Here is a 23,541-nt window from a genome sequence, read left to right on the forward strand (position 1 = left end):
ATGTGAGTCTTGGATGCAAACATAAGAAGGAAAAGCGTCTCACCAGAAACAACCTGGCGTACACCAGGCCGGTGCGGTAGCTCCGGCCCCAGACCCAGCTCATCCTTGACAATGTGGTCAGTGTACAGGCCAGCTAGCTCGGCTGCCTCACTCACTCCACACAAGCCTGTAGTGTCCTTGCATTCTTGTTCCTTTTTCACACACCTCTTCATCCAGAAATACTAAAACAATTGATAGTAAATGAATATACATTAAGTTATTATTAGGGCTATTACTTATGCAATAAATTCAATATTCTCACATTATATATAAAAAAAACCGGCCAAGTGCGAGTCGGACTCGCGCACGAAGGGTTCCGTACCATTACGGAAAAAAACAGCAAAAAAATCACGTTTGTTGTATGGGAGCCCCATTTAAATATTTATATTATTCTGTTTTTAGTATTTGTTGTTATAGCGGCAACAGAAATACATCATCTGTGAAAATTTCAACTGTCTAGCTATCACGGTTCATGAGATACAGCCTGGTGACAGACAGACGGACAGCGGAGTCTTAGTAATAGGGTCCCGTTTTTACCTTTTGGGTACGGAACCCTAAAAAAGAAACAAGAAGCAATTGTTGTAAATCATACTGTTTATTATTTAGTCAAAGTTAATCAAAAATCAAATCAAAATACATTTATTTCATATAACCAGAGATCCGTACATGTAAAGATAAAATAACAATTTATAATACCAGAATAATAAATAATTCATACAAAATAATATCACAATTTTTTTAAATTAAAACAGACACATTAAAACAAAATAAAACTTAAAATTAAATTAAGGTATTGTATAAATCAAAATACGATTATTAAGTACTTGTAATTTAAACCAAAGGCCTGCCATAGGTCAGATGGCAGTCGCTTTCGTAAAAACTAGTGCCTACGTCAATTCTTAGGATTAGTTGTCAATCGGACCCCAGGCTCCCATGAGCCGTGGCAAAATGCCGGGATAACGCGAGGAAGATGATGATGACTTGTAATTTAAACCAAACTTTTTGACCCGATGGTCTAGAGCTAGACCCGGCTTTCATCTGCTTATCCACTACCAGAGGGCTCGCGATTCGGCCAGTAAGCCCTTGTAACTGAGAGGTGAGAGGGTTCGTATTTCGTAAGTATTTTATGTGGGCATCAATTATAGTAATAGCATTTAAATTACTTTTCTTTCTTTATTCGGGCGTACCTCAGGCGTGGTGTAAGGTAAAAATAATCAAGAGTGGATAAGAATCAGGCAGAGATTGCTCTCGATACTGAATTTGTATGGCGTCAACCGGGAACACACACCCTAGAGAATAAGGTAAGCACGAACATGCCGTAGTACAGTAATGACAAACGCACGTGAGGCCATGATGCTTAGGACGTGACGACGTGGGCGACGTGGCGCCTCGTCACGCATTGAGTTGCTTTGCGCTTCAATTTGCTCACGAGAGGGCTCTTTGTGTGTGCAGTGTAGAGTTACCTTTATTGGCGTGTTGCGGCGCGCACGCGAACGGCATGTGCAGGTCCGGCCGCGGCGGCGACTCGGCGTCGGGCGCGGGCGAGCCGGGGATGGTCTCCTCGCACAGCAGCAGCGACAGGCTGCTGGCGTCCTCGGCGGCGGCGAGGGCTAAGTTTCCTAAAAAAGTTTTTCCAAGGAAGATAAAATTTTTACAAAAAAAAAGTACCACAACATCTGTTTAAAATCGCGCATTTGAGTAAACTTTATCTTGCATTTAACGTTGTTAAATACATTATTAAAATACATGAACATTTATAAAAAAAATAACTATGTTGTTTTTATTTAGTACGACATTGAATTTTGTCCAGATTTCACTCCGCATACGTTAGATAGTGTTTGTGAACCAATGCTTAAGGCAAATCCTTCGTATCTTTTGGCCTAACTGGATCACAAACGCTCACTTATGGAGAATAACCGGAGAAACACCCGTACACAAGGAGATCCAGACGCGGAAATGACATTGGAATGGGCAACCTGACACCAACCTATCCAAAGTGGCCCTGACCTGGAAGATGCCCGGCATGCGGAAACATGGTCGCCCTAAATCTACTTGGCGTTGTTCTGTGGAGCAAGAGCTGGGTGTATTGATGATGGGGTGTGAGGAGGTTACCCAAGCTGCTCAAGACCGAAGTCAATGGAAGAATAAGATTCGCCCTACACCCCAGCAGGGGGTAACAGGAAATGAAGAAGAAGACGTTAGATAATACAATCCGGTTTTTTTACCTACTTAGCCTTGAACTTTTTCTCATTTTTCCCTGACCTCTCTTGAAATTCTCTGACTTTCCATGACCAATATTTCCGTACCTGACTTTTCCCTGCCTTCCCTGATTTTCCAGAAAGTGGACACCCTGACAATGTACAAAAGCTAACTTATCCCTTATAAGGGATCTCTTCCAGTCAACCTTAACCTGGTATATCATAGTAAGATGACAATCCTTAAATTACAGGTGCCTAGCGACTAATTAACTACAATCTGAGACTGCCGTGAGTCTAGGATACAAACATAGGAAGAAAAAGCATCTCACCAGAAACTACCTGGTTGACATCAGGCCGGTACGGGACCTCCGGCCCCAGCACGAGCTCATCCTTGAAAATGTGGTCAGAGTACAGGCCAGCTAGCTCGGCTGCCTCACTCACTCCACACAAGCCTGCAGTTTCCTTGCATTCTGGTTCCTCCTTCACACGCACCTCTTCATCCAGGAATTCAGCTTCCTCCTTTATAAATACTAAAACAATGGATGAATTTAAATTTATAGTCAACAGGGCTAATAATTACTTATGCAAAATTTTTATAACATTTGAAACACAATCACAAATAATCAATGATGCATGAAGTAATCAACTTTCAAAACTGGACTAAGAGGAAATTGTTGTAAATCATTATGTTTATTATTCAAATTAAATAACATTATATTAAAAATCATACTTATTGGCCTTGAACTCTTACAATCCATAACAGCAGTACTGCTTCCTGTTTCAGTGTCATGATGCTCGATAATGGCAGTGCCTGGCTCTGTTTCACAGTTGCTTGTATGTGGAGGTTCTGAAATATTGCTATTTTTGACAGCAAACTCTGAAAGAACTTCATTTATCAAAGCTAATCTTTGTCTCTTAACAGAATACACTTGGTTTAATGGCGGTGAACGGTTTCGGCTTTGGCATTTAAATTTATGAGGTACAATTCCTTTCTTTAATTTTAGGTGGACTTTTACCCCTTGTTCTTTCATTATGCTATATTGGATATAATTTTCTGTATCCTCTTCAACCTGAAATCAAAACATAATCTTTCATAATCAGAAATGTTCATATGCCACATTAATTCTGACTTCACAGCACAAGGCAATCTTGCAATACTCATTTTAAGATTATAGAACTGTTCAAGGAAGTAGGGAGGACTAAATCAAATAACTTGTGTGGTTAAATTTACAAATAAAGAGTACAAGTCATGCTTGTTGAGAATGATGATGATGATGATGATCCTTCTGGCTGATTTAGACCATAGCGCCCGAAAATGGCTGACGTAGCTGATCTTTGAGGCGAACCCCCGCGCACATTGAGAGCACGTGAGGACACCAGCCTCATAGTGGTAGTAAATGAAAGCAGGCTGGCGTGCTTCCAGTAACAGTCTGTGGTTGTAACATAATAGGTACAGTACAGCATTTATCAGCGTTAGTACCTAATAGTAAACTGGAGAATGTGCAGGGAATATAATAAAGTATATCTACATAAACATCATGTCATGTGGTCAGAAGCAGTGTTATTCGATTATTAGATTAAATAGACACCAATATTTGTTCAGACTTTATATGCAGTGCAAATAATTTACTTGACATCAGGCTAAGATCAAAATAAACTTATATTGACCGGGAGTGATTACCTTTTGTATTGTTTATGAGCTCCAAGATGCATGTAACTGTGTCGAAATATCGGGAGCTCATAAACAATACAAAAGATAATCACGGTCTATATCCTGGTCAATATTAGTCTAGTGAAACTAACTGTGACTCGTTTAAAACTCTTATAGGATCAAAATGTTTAAAGTTTGCGCCAGTACCTTTAGGACCCACGCCCACATCTAAAGTTTATCTTATTGAAGCCACGCTACATTAATACAAGATACTCATATTCATATTTTCTATTGCGTTTCATGTGTACAGAGGATCTTATGATTAAATACAGTGTCAACTTGACCCCTGCAAGGGTATTGCAACATAAACTACCAAAAACAAATTAAATATTAATAGTAAATAAATAAATAAACCTTTTATTTCCAAATTAACAATTTTTACATTAGAAGTGTTTGCATATTGGTTAGTAAGTTTCTTATAGTTAGTAGTTAGTGTTAGGTTTATGTATGCAATTCACTATTTATTTATTTAATTTGGACCCCTCTTCGAGTGTAGGCCTCCTCCTACTCTCCATTTTAGATATTAATAGTAGTATTACAAAATAACTAAACATCTAATTCTCGCTTAAAAATCTTGTATACAATAATATGTTGACAAATTAAAAGACGTTTTAATTGCAATTTAAATTCGCTTCGGCTGTGGAATGAGCTCCCTGCCGAGGTTTTCCCGGGGGGCTACAGTATGGGGTTCTTCAAAAAAGGAGTGTACAGGTTTTTAAAGGGTCGACAACGCGCGTGTAATATCTCTGGTGTTGCAGGCGTCCATAGGCTACGGTAACTGCTTACCATCAGGCGGGCCGTATGCTTGATTGCCACCGACGTGGTATATTAAAAAAAAATCTGTATATTTGTTTCCATCTGTATTGAGAACTTACGTTAAAGTGATCTTCACAACAATGAAAAGTGGTTTTGGGCCTTAGTTTTCCTTTTTTCATAAGTTTACACCATCGTTTGCGTACTTCCACATCTCTTGGCACGTCAAAAAATAATTTCTCAGGTGTATTTATGGTAGTGTTCGTACACTTTGGTACTAAACAATACCTATAAGAAGTATAAGATGTTTTTTTAGGTTCTTCCATGTTACTAACAACAATAAAACGAATAAACACTGAGAAATAGCGGAGGCGCCCATACAACTTTCATAATAGAACAGTCCAAATCAAATCGTATTATCGTAAACAAAACAAGCTTAAACTAAATAAAGCCTAACTAACCTCAATGTTTGACATATTGTTTTTTTTTTTTTTTTCGAGCATTGGTAACTTGGCCATCAGCTCAAACATAAAACACAAAAGTATAGTTGGCCAAGCAAATCGCCTCGAGCTCGTAAGCTCGTAGAGCTAATGATTACACTCTCGCCTCGTGGCTCGGTTTGTGGCCCATCCCGTGCCTCGGTCACAGCTCGTAAGCTCGTCGAGAGCTATACCGTGCCGTTTGTGTTTAAAATCGATTAGCTCGACGAGGTTACGAGCTGTGGCCGAGCAGGCCGAGACACGAGACGACCCACATTGTATATACTATGTCTATGCGACCCACGAAAGCTCGACGGGCTTACGACCTCGAGGCGAGACACGAGACGAGCCGCGAGCCGAGCCACGAGCTGCGAATGTAAACGGACTTTATAAAAACGTCAAACGTCAATTCATGTCAGCTGTTTATAGCTACAGCGTGTCGGTTGTTTTTGATTTAGTAAAACAAAACTGAGAAAGAATTAATTTGTTCCGATTCAAATTAAACTGAAATTATGTATATAATTGTGAAACCTAAGTGTATTGGTTTAAAAGTGTTCACGTCAACGAATGCGTGAGTATACTATGGCCGAGACAGAGTTTGCAGACTCGCAAATACTTGTAGAAAATGTAGGCTTCTTGGACAATTGTTTTGATTTCTCGTTCCAAATTCAGAACACTTTGGAAGTGGTCAAAGAGTATGTTTCAGAGGAGGAAAAGAAGCCAACGCATATACGTGATAATTTTAACAAGAAGGTAAACAGTACCGTGCGCAATTCTTCGGGTATTATCGATACTAGTATATACAATGAAACTAAAATAACACAATGTTCGCAAAAGCAGCTAATGAACAGAAATCTGAAGGATTGGGGTTTACCGTCAGAAATTGCTAAGAAATATGAGCAAAAAGGTATCACTGAGATGTTTGAATGGCAGGTAACATGTTTAGGTAACGCTAAAGTTCTCTTGGATTGTTGTAACCTCGTGTATTCAGCGCCGACGTCGGCGGGGAAGACACTTGTGGCAGAGATACTGACCATCAAAACTGTTTTGGAGAGACAAAAGAAGGTAATCATTATTCTACCATTTGTATCCATAGTGAGAGAAAAAATGTTTTATCTACAAGACATATTATCCAGCTCTGGGATAAGGGTGGAAGGCTTTATGGGATCGCAGTCGCCTCCAGGCGGGCTCCAAGCAGTCCATGTTGCTATTTGTACAATAGAGAAAGCAAATAGTTTGATCAACAGGTTGCTAGACGACGGCAACATTTCAGACCTGGGTGCTGTCATTGTTGATGAACTGCATTTGTTAGGGGATCCTCACAGAGGCTATATATTGGAGCTTCTCCTGACCAAAGTCAAATATGTTACATTCAAGATGGAAGGTGTGCAAATTCAAATAGTTGGAATGTCGGCTACATTGCCCAACTTAGAAGTGCTGGCGACCTGGCTCGATGCAGAATTGTTTGTCACTCAATTCAGACCAATTCCATTAGACGAATTTTGTCTAGTCAATAATAAGTATTATGATAAACAGGGGAATTTTGTAAGCACTATAAAAGATTCTACCTCAATTGCTGAATCAGACAATGTCTTGAAAATTTGCCTAGAAACAATTAAAGAAGGATGTTCTATCCTAATTTTTTGCATGACTAAGAACAGGTGTGAGAATTTGGCTCAAAATATTGCATCATCCTTCTTCAAACTTGGGTGCTCAGGAAATGAAATTGGTGTTGTATTGAGACAACAGTTGAAGACTGAAAATATTGCTGAAGTGTTAGAACAGCTGAAAAATTGCCCTGTAGGACTAGATCAAGTACTTAAGAAAACAATATCATTTGGTGTTGCATATCACCATGCGGGACTAACTTTTGATGAGAGAGACATAATAGAAGGAGCATTCAAGTCGGGGGCGATACGGGTCTTGGTGGCTACTTCTACTTTAAGTTCAGGAGTCAATTTACCTGCTAGGAAAGTTATTATAAGAACACCAGTATTCCAAAGACAGCCACTTAATATATTGACATATAAACAAATGATTGGGAGAGCTGGCAGAATGGGTAGAGACACTAAAGGAGAGAGTATATTGGTATGCACTGAGAATGAGAAGAAAATTGGTTTTGAATTGATGATGGGAGCTTTAGACCCTGTGGAGAGTTGTATTGAAAGTGAAGACAAATACATGAGAGCCATATTAGAAATGATAGCGAGTCAAGTTGCTTGTACAAAAGCTGAACTAGATTTATATTCACAGTGTACTTTGCTCTATACTCAACAGAAAATAACACCCTCACAAAACATACTGTTACAAAACACTTTGGAGGAATTAAAGAAGTTTGAACTTGTAAGACTTCAAAATGAAGAAGATGACATTCAGTATGTAGCTACACCATTGGGGAAAGCTTGTTTATCATCATCAATGGCTCCGAATGATGGTCTATCTTTATTCTGTGAGCTGCAGAAGGCCCGGCAATGCCTTGTTTTGGAGACTGACTTGCACCTGATTTACTTGGTGACTCCGTACAGTGTCAGCAGCCAATGGGCAGATATAGATTGGTTGCATTTACTTACACTGTGGGAATCTTTAACTAAAGCCATGAAGAGAGTTGGAGAGCTGGTGGGAGTGCAGGAAAGCTTTATAATTAGATGCTTGAGAGGAGCAAATAAATTCAACAATGCTTACAATAAATTAAATATTCATAAAAGGTAAGATTCTGTTTGTGTTATATGAAATCTTAAAGAAAAGGTTTTTGGATTAATTGCGAAGCGGCTCTTCTCTTACCCTTACGCCATCCTTGTATCCAATTTACAGCTTCTGAGTTTTACAAGTATATATAATACAGATAAAAATACAATTATCTGGTGAAGGTAGAAATTCATATTACTACCTTAATACTACCTTTAAATAATTTCACGGTTTAGACTCGTGAAATTATTTAATGTACTAACATTAATTAATCGAATTTATCTAAGTTTTCTTAAGTTATTTGGGGCATTTTCTATGAAAAGGGACCTTATTGTCGATGGCGCTTATGCCGCACAGCGTCGCGCGGCATTGTATTTTATCGGAGCATCGTTTATAATGGCGTAAGCGCCATCGACAATAAGGTCTCTTTTTATTGAAAATACCACATTTTAATTTATTTAAAGCAGAGGTGAACATATTTGGGCTAGCAAAGAAAAATCGTTTTTTTTTTTTTTCAAAAACCATGTTGATTTTTTTACTTTTTTGTTTACTCTGGCATTATTAGATCCAAGGGTATTAGGTATTAATTTAACACATTAATATTAACGTGCCCGTGTAAGCAACGAAAGTAAAAAAATCAACATGGTTTTTGAAAAAAACTATTTTTCTTTGCTAGGGAGTCTAAAACACGAAATCAGTGTTTTAAAAGTTGATTAACCCATTTCCATTATTACGATTTCATACTTTATACTTTGAAGATTTTAGTGTAGTTTCTGACCCTCATTTAATACCTAATCAAGAGCTAATTCAGTTTTATGTTTTAAAAGGTTTTACACGGCCTTGGCATTGCAAGACTTAGTGAACGAGGTGCCGTTGTCCGAAGTCGCCAGCAAGTTTCAATGCGCGCGGGGATTCTTGCAGAGCCTACAGCAATCGGCCGCTACGTTTGCAGGTACCAAACAAAGCCCGCTCCAGACTACGCGCCGCGATTCGCGCACGAGTGTGGAGGGACCTTAAGAGATATGATGAAGTATATTGTTAACTGGTATTTCGACCTTTTTGCAAAGACATAAGGTGATCTCGTGGTCAGTTAAGAGTGTTGCCGGTCGTACTCGTACGGTCACAGACTTTCATCGTTGATCCTCTTAAGGTTCAAGCTAATTTTGTTGTCAATAGTCGGGTCCACACAGAGCGAGCATACGCGCGAGGCAATTTCCTCGCGCACAAAACGGCCATCAGTGTAGAAGTGCCTCGGCCGAGGCGGTGCGCGCAAGCCACGTCTACACTGGCCTTTTTTTGCGCGAGGAAATTGCCTCGCGCGTATGCTCGCTCTGTGTGGACACGGCTAATGTTAATCAATGCTAACCCTAAATGGCACAACAATTAAAGTCCGTGACTATACAGTATTTAAAATATTGGGTTTATTGGTATCTAGTAAAAATGAACACAACTGATTGTGCTCATCTTCAAACTTGTTTCGAAGGTAGTTGTCGAGAGTTGAAAACGCGTATGAAAGTGTCATGCAGAATGATAATATTACAATTTGTGTACCTTAGGCACTTTTATAATACAACAAGCCCGATTGTTCAAGTGGCATCTTCGTTTCATCAGTTGCGTTTTGTCCACCTTAGATACACTAATTCGTCTATTTTTGTACTTTAGGAATGGTAACGGCGTTTAGTCATCAACTTGGGTGGAAAAACATGGAAATGCTCATTTCACAATTCCAAGATCGCTTACATTTTGGTATACACTCAGAGTTATTGGAGCTAATGAAGTTACCTTCTTTAAACGGCATGCGAGCTAGGAGTCTTTTCAATGCTGGCTTTGAAACCATATCCAGCGTCGCAACAGCAGAGCCTAATGTTATAGAAAATGCACTTTATAAAGCTCTGCCGTTTCAAAGTGAGAAGGAGAGGGAAGGCGATGACAGCGATGATACAAGAAAACGCAATAAAATGAAGAATATTTGGATAACTGGCTGTTGTGGTATGACGACAATGGAAGCAGCTGAAAACCTTATTTCAGAAGCTAGGAGATTTTTAGAACATGACATAGGGGGAGAAATTAAATGGGAAAATAAAAATGCCAACACAAATACGGATCATAATAAAAGTTCAACAAAGGATCTAATAGTAAGCAGAGAACTTGAAACAAATAAATCGATTGCTTCAGAGACTAGCTTGCACATGAATGTTGATAAAAATGAGACCACTGTCGGAAATGAAAATGCATATGAAATGAATAAATCCAAAACAGATACTATGACTAAGAAAACAGAAGACGATTTTGATAGTGATTGTTTATTTGACAGTCCAGCGAGTGGAAATTTATATTTGTCAGCTAAAAGTAGTAAATCGTATATCACGGGATATAAAAACAATCTCCCTAGTATTAATAAATCGAAGAATAATATGAATTCTACAATTAATACGCAAAATAAATTGAATAACAATGTAAATATTGCGAAAAATGAAAATGCTATAGTCAATTCTAGTCCAATAATTAATGATCTAGTCAATAGTTATAAAATAAATCAAGATGATGATATTATTTGGGATACAATGAATTTTACTGATATCCCAATTGAAAATATTACAAAATCACGTACGTCTAAGAAAATGTTTTCTCCAGACATAAGTTTTGGAGAGGCTGAAGATAAAATAGGGAAAGTCAATGCCGAATTATCATCAAGTAAAGCAACCTCTAAAAATAATAGCATGTTTTCTGACGGAGATAATTCAAATCTCTTTGAAGAGAGTTTACCACTTGATACAATACCAACAAAATTAATTGAAGACGGCGATGTAGTGGATCAGACACCCAAAACAGACTTCCAAGCTAAAACTTTAAATTATGTTCAAATAAATACAGAATCAATGTTAAATGCGTTTAAGTCTACTATAATAGACGTTGAAGATGACGAAAATATAAAGTTAATTTACGAGGAAGATAAAATGTGTTACGATTTGAACGACGACGTAATTGGAAATACGCAGAATATTAAAGAAACGTGTATTAATACTTATTTCATCAGCCCTTTGAAACGCAGCGCCGATAACGTTAACAAGAAGAACTGTAGTCGTCAGCCTGCCAAGAAATTAAAAATCGGCCATCAATTAGAAGAGACAATAGAACAAAAGCAGAATCAGTCCTGCATTTGTCTTAATAAGTTTAGCATACAAATCACAGGCACTAGTTTAAAGTGCGCTGTCTTGAAAGGGAAAGACATTAACTTGAACCTTGATATCATTGAAAAAGTAGCAAATGCAGCTATATTTTTCGACATTAATAACAGAATATTACCATCAAATGAACCAATAGGAAGCAACATAGTAAGAAATCAGCCTAAACTAACAATCAAACACACAGAAGACAAACAAGCAGAAATACCAATAATAAAAAGTATCGCCATATGTACGGATGAAGACAATTGTATATTTTTAGATGTAAACTCATTGAATGGCGATTATTTGTTTTTGAGGAATAAATTACGTAGTTGGTTTATTAAAACCGAGTTAAATTTGAAGACGTTATGTTTGAAAACCACTTATAAATATGTAAAGCAGTTTTTCGACGCGGATATCACAGGGTCGAGTGCGGATGTTTCTTTAGCCGAATGGTTGATGGACAGTGATGAAAAGATCCCAAGCATCGTGTTTTTGGTAAGAAGAGCCTATTTATCTTTACATGTTTACGTTATCTTTCATTATTATTTAGACTCATTCGTGTGAAGATCCGGCATATTTTCTCAGATAACAGATACTATTTCCTTTGCATGCGTCAAGATAAAACCAACCAATTTGTAAGTTTTTTGTTTATTTTATAGATGAAAAAATACTGTGAACTTGATTTGTCGACGGCATCCTTTAGGATTGGCAACCGAGTAAAGAAATTCAAAAATTTGGACGCCGCCGAAGAGCTGTGTGTCAAAGCGTGGTGTGTGCGGAAGATCGCCAACATTCAAAGTTCACATTTGCTAAAATTGTATCAGAATATACAAAATATTATAAGTAAGTAATTTAGGTTTACCATTCTGTTTTAAATACTGTATGTTATTTCAAATCTTCCATTTTCATTAATCCCAATGAAAAAAACTGTGGACCCTATGCATTTTGTAATAAGGTTTTTGAACTGCCAGTTAACAATGTAACGATGGTACTTTTTTTCCCCGCAAGCGGCAGAATTGCCCGACGAATTCAAAAAGGCCCCAAAATTGCTTTTTACATAGGTACCTACTTATATTCATCATCATCATCAATTCATCACTTACATCAAACATATTTACTAAATTTTGTAAATGTTTGACAAAACGGGAAAAGGTAGGGAATTTTGTCAAAAATCACGACAACCTCAGAGAGCCTTCTCCGTCTTAATCTTGGCTTTTATTGACTCAATCTGTAACTGTATACGAATAGTTGCGTATCTAAGTACCTATTGGTGCATTTTCTCATCACGTGGGATTATTTCTCAGACATCGAAATTCAAATCGCTAAGATCCTGGCGAGCTGCGAGCATTACGGGGTGACTGTTGATAAAGAGCTCGCCTCACGGCTTTTGATCGATGTAAAAAATTCGCAAGACACCCTGCAGAAGAAGGCTTATAAATTATGCGGATATCATTTCAACTTCAATTCGTCGAAGGATGTCGCAAAGGTAGGTACTATTGTATTCGTATGTGTGTATATGTTTACCTTTTAACGTAAACAGAAACGTGGAATAGTAGGTAGTTCTTAAATAGTAAAGAAGAGACACTTAAATAGTAGTTTTTGTTTTGTATTATGTCGGTTCGAGAGTATTACCTATGCATACTCTTGTTTGTGAAAATCGGTTTAGGTTGACGATCATCAGCTCTTTTCTAGGCATGATCTATGTGAACCTGAGCAACTTCCACGGGTCAAATAGATTAAAAATTTGATATGAAAAACTACTACACACTTCAGCTGTTTTAGTACCTAACTCTAAACAAACTGCGTTTGTTTTCATTGCATAACCCAACTAAAATAATCGAGCTTCGTAGTCTGTTGTTCTCAGAGTTGAATAAGTTTGAGCCTTTTGTTTAGTTAATGTTTCGTTTGTTCCGTGTTGTGGTGGTAAGCTCCACGATGCCTTAAAATATATGAGTCACCGTGAGTCCTTCTGGTATCAATTTATAAATGAGAGCAAGTGAAATGCCGTGTTTCATAGTCCATAAATGATCAATCCCTAAAAAAATACGTACAAGGAAAACGCGAGATTTTTAAACAGAGCTTACTCTGGTAATATAATTAGTAGCATGCGTCGAAATATCGAATAGTAAAAATCCAACTGGATACTATTTTTTGCAGGTTCTAGGTATATACAGAGGACGTAAAGTCAGTACGAAAAAGAGCGTGTTATGTTCGCATAACAGTCCTGTTTCTAGTACCGTCATCTATTGGAGAAAGCTGAATAGTATCTTAACTAAGACCTTGTACCCTCTGACGGAGCGAGCTTGCATATACAGCGACGGGAACAGGTGAGATGGCTGTAGGATTATGGCTAAATATCACTTGACTCACACTTTTAGCAAAAATAATGTGAATCACATCCATAAAACACTGCTAAGGAGCCGCAATAAAAATGAAGGCCGAGGTCATAACAAAAAACCCCTTATTACTCGTACGCTGATATTTATTCTTAAAATAAAATAATTTACGCAGGATAACTCCGTCATACACTATGCATACTTGCTCGGGGCGAATCAGCATGCACGAACCAAACCTCCAAAGTGTGCCGAGGACCTTCACGATCCCGATGTCATTCCTCTCCGATGAAGCAACCGAAGAGGTACCTATATAATTATCACATAATTATACTCTATCATAAACCACGCGTACTTGCTCGGATTGGATCAGCATGCATGAACCGAGCCTCTAATAAAGTGTGCCGAGGACTTCCGTGATACCGTTGTCATACCCTCCGACGAGGCGACCAAAAAGTTATTTTTGTTAATAGTCATGTATTATTTATCCATTTACCTTTATCCACGCTGTTAATGCCAAATGTTTCGTCACCAACTGAAAGTTAGACGTTTAAAAATAAATCGGGCAGTAACTTCTCGAAACCTGCATTAAAAATATTAAAATAAACCTTTAAATCCCCGATGGAATTATGAAAGTTTCTAGTTTTTAAATATGTCCAATGCTGTCAAGTGACTTAATATCGCTTCATTAGGAGTAAAGTACCTACTAGTTGCCTAAAAATAAAGTGCCCTATTTTGTGTGGGTATTGGACAATGATATGTAGACATTGTAGACAACAAACAATACTAGTTTTTGAACTGTAGGTAGTGGAGTTCAACTGCCGCAACATATTCCGCGCCTCGCCGGGCCACGTGCTGGTGTCAGCGGACTACTGCCAGCTCGAGCTCAGGATACTGACACACTACTGCCAGGATGAGGTGCTCATAAGCATCATGAGATCCGGCGTGGACGTGTTCAAGGCCGTCGCGGCCAGCTGGGGACAAGTGACGGAGGAACAAGTAAGAGTCATTCGAGTATATTGTATACTACTGCCAGCTCATGGTCCTGCACTACTGCCAGATGAGGTGCTCACCGGCATCATGAGGTCCGGCGTGGACGTGTTCAAGGCCGTCGCGGGCAGCTGGGAAAAGTGTCCAAAAACAAGATGTATGTACTTATAATCTTTAAAGTAAGACAACCAACTTTAATTTTCCCACAAACGTGTTTCTACTTCTACATACACAAGTGCAGTACATAGACAACAATGAAAACGGGGTCACTTTGAAAGAAAATAAAAAAAAGTCCTCTGGAGTGTACGTATTAGGTATGTACTAATTCCTGCTGAAGTCGTCTACATGCTGATACAAAGGTTTCTTGCATTAGGGGTAATACAGAGTCAGAAGGCAGCCTTTTCCAGGCTAAGACTATTTGAACGAAGCTTTCTATCGCTATTGCACAGCCGTGCTAACTCCCACATAATGACCTCTTTCACTCGCTCATCTCTATGTTCCCATAGCTGAACGAGCGCATCGCTTCATTCATTTTTAACAACTATGCGAAGGTAAGCAGAAATCACACACGGACAAAACTGCCAGCTATGACAAAATGTACACACGATCTTATTTACCCATATATTAAGGTAGTGTGTACATATTTCTGGCATTAAATATATTGCGTACTCAATACACGGTCGTCGTAAACGCTGCTCGCACTATTAGTGCTTGAGAAAGGAGACCTAGGCTCTCCGAAACATGTCGCGCGAGTGACTAAAACAAGTGAGTCTAAACCGTAAAATGATTTAATGTTAGTATGTCTCACAACAGTTTAAATTCGAATATTTCTGGCACTTTGTCCTTGTCGATATTTATGGCATTCACTGCCGGGGGGCATGGCCTAGGAACAAACTTGTATATGACGGTGAACGCATACATGTATGCGTTGGTGGCAGTGAATGTGTTAAATACGTTGACTAAGTATACTTTATAGGTACTGGTTAGGTATTAGTTTAGTGTCTTTTTTTCGTCTGAGCGAAGCGGGAAAATAGGATCAAGCAGGGGTTCACTTTTCATGTTTGTAACTTGACATCTTGTGTATTCTTTATCCATATTCATGAAAATTTAAAGGTTTAGATAAGTACAATTTATATGTTTGTATATATGAGAAGGACGGGTTGGAACTTATGAAGTTAGAGGGATCTTAATGTATTTAATACTTAATACCCGAATATACTGAGCAACTGTTACTATGGGACCAACTCCGAACTCACGAAATTTTTTTTGGCTGTTTTTCATACATTTTGGCTGGTCCATTTTCTATGGGAGGGTAATTTTTTTTTGCGATTTCGTGGTTGGTCCCATAGTAAAATTTGCTTAATATAATCCCAAAACCTCCCTGGCAACGGGAATGCACTTATTTTTTAGCCACCCGCCACCCTGTATGGTGTTTGTAAAGAAATTACACTTTAAACAATAAGGCCCCATTCGCACGAGAGCTTAAAAAGCGATGCGTGTGTGACGCACCCATAAGTAATAGCGAGAAAGAGATATCGCGTTCTCGCTCTTACTTATGGGTGCGTCACACACGCAACGCTTTTTAAGCTCTCGTGCGAATGGGGCCTAAAGATTCGCCATCCTCGAAATAGCCTATTGTTTGTGTAGCTGTAGCGTCGTGCTCCGAATGTCGCTGTTTGATAAAGCAAGTTCGCGGGTTAATTTGGGACATTGCCAGCTTTGTTTGTGGCTTAGTGCTTTCTTGTTCTGTCTGTTCTACCTCTAAGCACCCACTAGGTATACGAAGTGTTAAAGCTTTTATTAAATTACCTACCCTGTTAATTAGCATGTTAGTTTGGGTGATGGAAAATTAATTCGAACGACTTCCTGACGTTTGGATTTGCTCAAATTTGGTATTTGGTATATTTATGGAAGAATCATGACAATGTATTATTGATGATATCCCGCTGATGAATTGACGATAGAGACCGAAGGTAATTATTAGGTAATTAATAGGTAATCATTGGAAATATGAATATTGAAAAAATTTGGTACAATGTGCGAGAAAGCTTTTATCAAAAATGATAGTTTAATCACGGGTTTTAACCCCGATGTTGATATTTAATGTTTACAAAAACAAATCTTTTAAATTTCTAGCTACTGTGCACTCCACAGAAAATAGCTTTTAGTAAGAAACCCTTAACTATCTATCCGTCAATCCGTCCAAGCACTTAACAAACAATTTCCTTTTTTCGATCGATTTCCCCGCCAAGTTTGCTACACTACAAGTAACATAATTTAAAGGCGTCGACTTAACGCCCTTATAGATAACACTTGTTTCTGGAACCCTAGACAACGCTTTTGTATTGTTGTATAATAATCATAATAATAAAAAAACCCTCGCAACGCTCAATATTGCACTTTTCAGTATTGGAATCTTCCGCTCGCTCAGGTATCAATATTAGCACGAAGATACAACTTTTCCCCCTTGTAAAACAAATATTGTTTAAAACCTCCCATCCAGACTAGTTATTTATTGACGTCGGTATCTCTTAATTATTCAAATTAATTCTTAGCCGAACTGCAGTGTAGTTAGTTGTCGACTAATGACGTAATGACCCCAGATTAGCCTAATTACCTAATATGTTTAAATGTAAAATGGCTGCCGCAAAACATAAATAACAAGCGGATGCCGTTATTGGAGGGCCTGAAAACCGGCAAGTTATTTACGCGCGTTTAAAGCTACGACTACGACGTCAAAGGACGTAATCAAACACGTAACGTAATTAAACAAGTGTTGTAATCCTTATCCCTGTTATTCCTACTTCCCTTTCCCTACTATATAATCCATACCATACGTATCCGTAGGTACTAATATTATAAATGCGAGTGTGTCGGCCTGTCGGTCTGTTACCTCTTCACGCTTAAACCGATGTTTAGTCTATTAGGTTCATTTTGGAGTGAAGGTGTTAGAAGAAATTAAAACAGGTCCATACGCTTATGACTATTTATTGCAACTAAAACAGCGGCGGGCCGGCTCATCATAGGTACATATAGATATGCAGTATGCATGTATAGATGCGTATAGGTAATCAAATTTTGCCTTAAAAAAAACACGATTTAGTTGAAATTTTATAGGTTACGTTGAAAATCATCTCTTAAGAGGGTGAAATGGGGGGTGGAATTTAGATAATTAATGAATCGCCTGATAATTGATGTAAGCATATGCTCAAATTGAATGATTGCCATTAGACTTTATCCAGGCGCTATAGTAGTCTCTTAAATCCATATAGTAATTCTGTCTGTCTGTCTGTTACCTCTTCACGCTTAAACCGCTTAACCGATTTTTATGAAATTTGGCATGGAGATAGTTTGAGGTCCGGGGAAAGACGTAGGATAGTTTTCATCATCATCATCATTTCACGCAGACGTCGCAGACGGATCGCGGGCAGAAGCTAGTTTAGATTTAAAAATGTACTTAAGTATTATTTTTTTATTTGTTTCTACAATAAACTAAGGGTTTGTTATAAATAACTTAGCCAGCTGTTACTGTTACCTACTTTCCTCCCCCAGAACGTGAAAGTAGTTTGATATCGATTAAATTACCATTAAATTTCAAGTCAAACATAATCTTTTTGTACAAAAACACGCTGTTTATCGAAATAAATAAACAACATAGAATGTAAGAAAACTAAAAGTTATCTCAACGTTGCCATGCAAATGTGCGCCTATAGATTAAGGTATTTAAGTTTTTGCGGCTCTGGTTTAGCATTTTAAATGGGTTTCTTAGTTTTAAAGCCCGCCTTTTGCAAGTTCTTCGCCAAGTAGATACATGTTTGGCGCCGTTATAGTAACGGCACCAATCACGGGACATTTAAGAGAAAATTTGAATTGTTTGTTTGTATTGTTGATATTTCACATATACCTGTAAAATTTCTCGTCGTACAGTCGCCATCAGATATATCGGAGCGGGCAAGACGCTCAGAAATATCTGAACACGCCTTTATTGTCAAGGCGTTACCGTTATTTCTATTTTGCTTATTACGAAACCCTAAAAATGAGGTTCATTGCCAACTCATTGTATTTCACTTTCCAGTAAACCGGAAACCATCGCTTTGTGTTAACATCTAAACAGGCTCTTACTGATCCAATTCATCAAAAAGCTATTGAAATTCTTTGGTTTTGCTGATTGGCCGCTTTATTTCACAGAAGCGTGTTCGGAATATGAGATTAAGAGGAAACTGGACGGCCGCTTCTTCATACAAAGGACTATTTTCCTCCTTGGATATTGACATTATGAAAAGTATTTTTACATAATTTGATGTGTATTGTGTCTAGTGGAATCTTGACGTTGTGAGGGTTTCAAGGCACGAGGGTTAAACTAACTTTGCCGAGTGAAACGCACAATTTTTCACCACACCCACGCGAGGAAAATACTGACTGTAAAACATTACAAATCAAATCAAAGAAACGGTATTAAAGATTTATTTTTCAAGATCCTAATTTAAAAGTCAATACTAAGAACCAACATGAGGAAACAACTCAAAATTAGCATCTCACTTTACCACTCTTTTGGAAAATTCTATCAGTTTTTGAAGTATACCTAATGAGAACATTTACGTCGGTTTGTGAAAAGGTTTTTTCTACTGTTACTGACAATTTAAAGTATCACTCCTTCACCACTTAAAGTCGGTTGCACCAAACTGTTTGTCATCGTTATTTTATTGTATGGAAAGTTTCATAGTAAACCGCCGTGGCGCGCCGGGTGACGTTGATCAGTCTGTCAAGTGCACTGACACTAAGGTCGGGTTGCACTAAACCGTCTGTCACCGTTTTAGCATTCGCTAAATTTTATTGTATGGGAAGTTTCATAGTTTTCTGCTGCTTGACGTTGATCAGTCTGTTAATTGTGGTTGGTGCAACTGGCCCTTAGTTGCTTGAACATTACCTTAACTTGCCTTTATTTTTGTTCAGGTGGACGACGACCTACGTCAAAAAGCCAAGCAGCTGTGCTACGGCATCATCTACGGCATGGGAAACAAAACACTGTCGCAAACGCTGGACGTAGGCGAGATGGAAGCGGCCGTGTTCATGGACTCCTTCCACAAAACTTATCCTGCTATAAAGATGTATACACAGAGAGTTATGGAAGATTGCAGGAGGAATGGATACATAGAGACGCTCATGAGGCGGAGGAGATACTTGCCCGATATAAACAGCGGCGTGGCTTCTAAGAGAAGTAAGTCTTATTTCATTGTTGTCATCCATAAGGAAAGTCGGGATACATCTCCCGACTATTGCAAAACCAAAAGTGCTGGAATGCACATTGTGTTTTCCCAACATGCTACATCTTTTATTAAAGTTAAGATAAAAAGTATTATGACAGTTGTGAGAATAATAATGTCTATGTTACTCAGCAGTTATATTAAGTAAGTAAGTAAGTAAATATTCTTTATTGCACCAAAATTATACATTTTACATACATGTAAAACTACAAAGAAATATTTAAAGAAAAAATAGAACCAGGTAACAACAGGCGGTCTTATCGCTAAAAAGCGATCTCTTCCATCAATCAATCAATTAATCAATATATTATATTTCAGACCATGTCCATAGTGTTAGTGTGTATATTATATGAAATGTTTTATTATAAAATATTTGTAACAAGTAGGTATAATTGTAATTTTATCCTAAATACTGTAGTGATGTAAACTGGCCGGAAACCGTTTAGCAGCACCTTTACAGGTCATCTGTTCCATTCCACACAATTTTCAAATACAAAAAAGAATCTCTTATCACCAGGTGCGGCCGAGCGCCAAGCGGTCAACACCACCATCCAAGGCTCAGCAGCCGACATTGCGAAAGCCGCCATGTGTGCCATCGACACCAAGATATCCTCTCAAACACACAAACCACGCCTAATACTTCAAATGCACGACGAACTCATATACGAAGTGCCTGAAACTGGTAAAGATTCATTTGTTAAGGTTTTGAAGGAAGTTATGGAACATAGTGTGAAGCTACGAGTACCGCTGCCTGTTAAAGTCAAGAGTGGATATACTTGGGGCACATTAGAAGAAATTATACTATGAACATCAGCGTGACTGATAATAGTCAATTCTCATCAGCTTGGTTATTACAGATAGTTTAGCACTTTATACCTGAACGAAGTATCTGAAGACAGCAAAGCATAATTTGTTACGGTTTTGAAAGAGGTTATGGAGTGTGACGCTAAAAGTGCCATTGCCTGTTAAAGTGAAGAGTGGGTACATTTGTGGAAGTCAATTCCCACAGGCTTTACAGGACAGTTTAGCGCCGTATCCTAAGGTAAAACATTAACAGACCTTCAAAACTACATCTAATGATACGAAATCACGTCAAACTCAGACTCAAAAGAGAAAAAGATTTCTCTCCAGGCGGTTGTGCGGGAAGTTAACTAAAAGCAACAAAAAAATATAATCGAGGGCAGAAAGCCTCAATCAAAGTGAATAGATAGATGATATGTGCTGAAAATGTGATGTATTTATTTGTCGAAGTTTTGTCGCATTAGCCTTCAGGTAAGTGACATTTTCATCTCATAAGCGACAGAATTTTGCGTATTTAATAGTGCCTAATAGAGCGAAGTTTACCTATTGATTTTGTCTATAAATGTATGCATTGATGATATAAGTTGTCGGTTGTTTTCATTATACCCCGACCCTAAAGTTCGTCTGAACTCGTGGAGAGTAGTGAAGTGCCGTTCTCGGCAGTTTTCCTAGGTATAAATATTCCCAGCTCGTGGGAATATAGGGGGAATTTTGTTTTTTTCTAACGTTAAAGTAATATATTTCAAAGATTTTCTCTAACCGTTGACTTATTGTCACTTATTGTTATGGTTACATCACTCTTCTTTGTGATAGTGATGTGTGTTTCAACATTTTTCTAACAAACTGCCGATATAAGTACTCCAATTGATCTAATCGTCGATGTCAAAGCCATGGGGATAATACTCGAAAAAAGTAAACCTTTCCTGAAACGCCAGATTATTTGGATTATAAATAATTAATATCTATTCGCCGAATCCAAAGTAAATTTAGATGTGCGAGATTTACCATCAAATCAAAGAGGATATAATAGGATAGAGCGGTACTGTCATAGTAAATTTTGTAACCATAGTAAATTTACTGCCATCTATCGACACAATAAAACCAGGGGTCGGAAACCGGTATTTGCTCCATACAAAAATACCGGTATTATTACGTTCTTTTCCGTTCTTTTGTTTATAATTTCATTTTTAATGGGACGTTTTAATAATGCAAAATTGTTTCCTAAATACATGATTCAGTCCTACGTAATGAGCATAAAAAAATTCAAAATATTGGGCTATTTCGGGGTTTTTAAAAAATACCGGTTCCGAGCCCTGGTAAAACTAAAAATAAAGATGTATTTATATATGGATAAATGTTTTTTTTTATTTTCATTAATTATTTTTATATTATTTTGACCCATGTTCTTTCACTAATATGCGTTAAAATTGTTAAATAACAAACGAAACCGTCAACGCCATTTATCCGAGAGTAGACCAAAGGTAGTGGCGCCATCTGATCGAGAATCAAATTTTCTTGATTTTCGAGGCACTTTTTTCCTTAGACTGTATCCATCTATTACGGAGTTATTCTATCTTTGCATCAAATAAACATTTCAATTTCCTTTATTGCATTATAAATGATATGGGAAAAGGCTAAGCAAAGAAGAAGCATTATAAAAGGCCTCTCATTCTCACTGATGCGTTATGGCGGGGCCACAGATTACTTCCCTACAAAGACGTCTGGCGGTTATTTGACACTAGCTTCGGCTCGCAACTTCTTCTGCGTGAAATGATGCTGATGATTGATAAAAACTATCGTACTTATGTCGTTCCCCACGCTTCAAACCATTTTAATACCACATTTTATCTAAATCGATTAAGCGGTTTAAGCGTGAAGAGATAAACAGTCAGACAGTTACTTTTGCATTATGAGTTTTCGCTTCCATTTTTTACGTGTTACAGTTTTGATGGAATTAATTTTGTTCTGACAATCAATTTGAGGATTTTTGACAATTGATCCAACTGAAAAATGAAACTGGTTGTTAGATTTAAATAAGCGCATTCATCAAAAGCACTATAGTTTTGACTTCCTTTATCGCACATATTCAATGAAAAAAATATGTAAAAAACAAATAAAATCAAAACTGCTTTGTTATAGAAATATTATGAAAGTCAAAAAGCTAAAGAAGGCATGTATGCATGTATATAGAATCATGTTTAATTTACATAACCAAACAATATCAAAGGTCATATGAAAATAAGCACGCACGAGTTGGTCGTTAAGGAACATAAATACATACATTCAACTCGTAAAAGCGAAACAGTGTAGTTTCCCACTTCTTACCTACCTCAGGAGACTATTTAGCGACATAAAATATGATACCAAATTGATTTAAGTATAACTAGAGCGTGTTTTCCCAAGATTTTTTCTGTTGTCTTTCCTTTTGTTTTGTGACTGGCGTGGACGGTGGGTTAACTAAAATAAAAGTAATGTCAACGGTGGCGAAGCGTTAACGAAACGTTCGAGAGCTTAATTTTTCTTACCGAAAACTTGTTCCACATTGCATATGTATCTAGCTTGACTAGCTGGAAAAAATACATCGACTCTTTAGCATTTGTTGTTTTGTATTTTCACTGTTGTAAAATGTTGAGGATGCTGACGGCAGGGTCTATTCTTGCAACCTAGCTAAAGAGGTTCACATCGAACCGAAAACGGGACTTAATCGCGTAAAAAAACTTATTTATGGCCAGACGTTTCGAACGTGACGTTACGTTCGTGGTCACAGGCAGACTGGCGAGGAATTGTATCAACATCTTCTTGCTGCGCGGGTTTTGCGAGCTACCCGCACTTGATCTTGATTATTAAACTTAAAATTATAAGTGAGTGAAAATAGTTAGTTTAAATCAATATAGGTTCACATCTGTCTGGAAACTATCAGGCAGACGCAACAGTCGCGCACAAGGCCTGTAGTAGGTTATAGAGCGCACGACGTCACACTTATGTTAGCGCCACAGTATAATAAAGAGTACTACCGCTAGCGCTATGTTACACTGATACTGAGTTACTGACTGACGTCAAATTGGTATGGTATTAGAAGTTTTTGAACGCGCTCGCAGGAGTCACAGGTACGTTAATG

At 37.9% G+C, this 23,541-nt stretch overlaps 2 protein-coding genes across 2 annotated transcripts; one reads left to right on the forward strand and one right to left on the reverse strand.

Annotated features, from left to right (window-relative positions):
- LOC134743315 (uncharacterized) lies at positions 1-5,131 on the reverse strand. Its single transcript, XM_063676707.1, has 5 exons — positions 4,824-5,131; positions 2,968-3,307; positions 2,567-2,767; positions 1,503-1,658; positions 1-221 (listed from the first exon to the last, which is right to left on the reverse strand). Exons 1-5 carry the CDS (start codon positions 5,025-5,027, stop codon positions 148-150), a joined length of 975 nt encoding a protein of 324 aa, XP_063532777.1. The 5' UTR covers positions 5,028-5,131; the 3' UTR covers positions 1-147.
- Positions 5,132-5,602: 471 nt separating this feature from the next.
- Positions 5,603-21,006, forward strand: LOC134743484 (DNA polymerase theta). The gene is made up of 10 exons (XM_063676932.1): positions 5,603-7,885; positions 8,693-8,817; positions 9,528-11,530; positions 11,695-11,878; positions 12,340-12,521; positions 13,193-13,362; positions 13,547-13,673; positions 14,173-14,367; positions 19,312-19,576; positions 20,140-21,006. Exons 1-10 carry the CDS (start codon positions 5,748-5,750, stop codon positions 20,427-20,429), a joined length of 5,679 nt encoding a protein of 1,892 aa, XP_063533002.1. The 5' UTR covers positions 5,603-5,747; the 3' UTR covers positions 20,430-21,006.
- Positions 21,007-23,541: the final 2,535 nt, after the last annotated feature.

The sequence above is a fragment of the Cydia strobilella genome, chromosome 8 (genome assembly GCF_947568885.1).
Source record: "Cydia strobilella chromosome 8, ilCydStro3.1, whole genome shotgun sequence".
Lineage (NCBI taxonomy): Eukaryota > Metazoa > Arthropoda > Insecta > Lepidoptera > Tortricidae > Cydia > Cydia strobilella.

Coding starts and splice junctions, on each gene's coding strand:
- LOC134743484 (XM_063676932.1), top strand. CDS start 5,748: ATGCGTGAGTATACTATGGCCGAGACAGAGTTTGCAGACTCGCAAATA. Junction 13,674..14,172: donor CCGATGAAGCAACCGAAGAG/GTACCTATATAA, acceptor TTTGAACTGTAG/GTAGTGGAGTTCAACTGCCG. Junction 19,577..20,139: donor CGGCGTGGCTTCTAAGAGAA/GTAAGTCTTATT, acceptor TCTTATCACCAG/GTGCGGCCGAGCGCCAAGCG.
- LOC134743315 (XM_063676707.1), bottom strand. CDS start 5,027: ATGGAAGAACCTAAAAAAACATCTTATACTTCTTATAGGTATTGTTTA. Junction 2,768..2,967: donor TAAGAGTTCAAGGCCAATAA/GTATGATTTTTA, acceptor CCATTGTTTTAG/TATTTATAAAGGAGGAAGCT. Junction 222..1,502: donor GCCGCAACACGCCAATAAAG/GTAACTCTACAC, acceptor CAATTGTTTTAG/TATTTCTGGATGAAGAGGTG.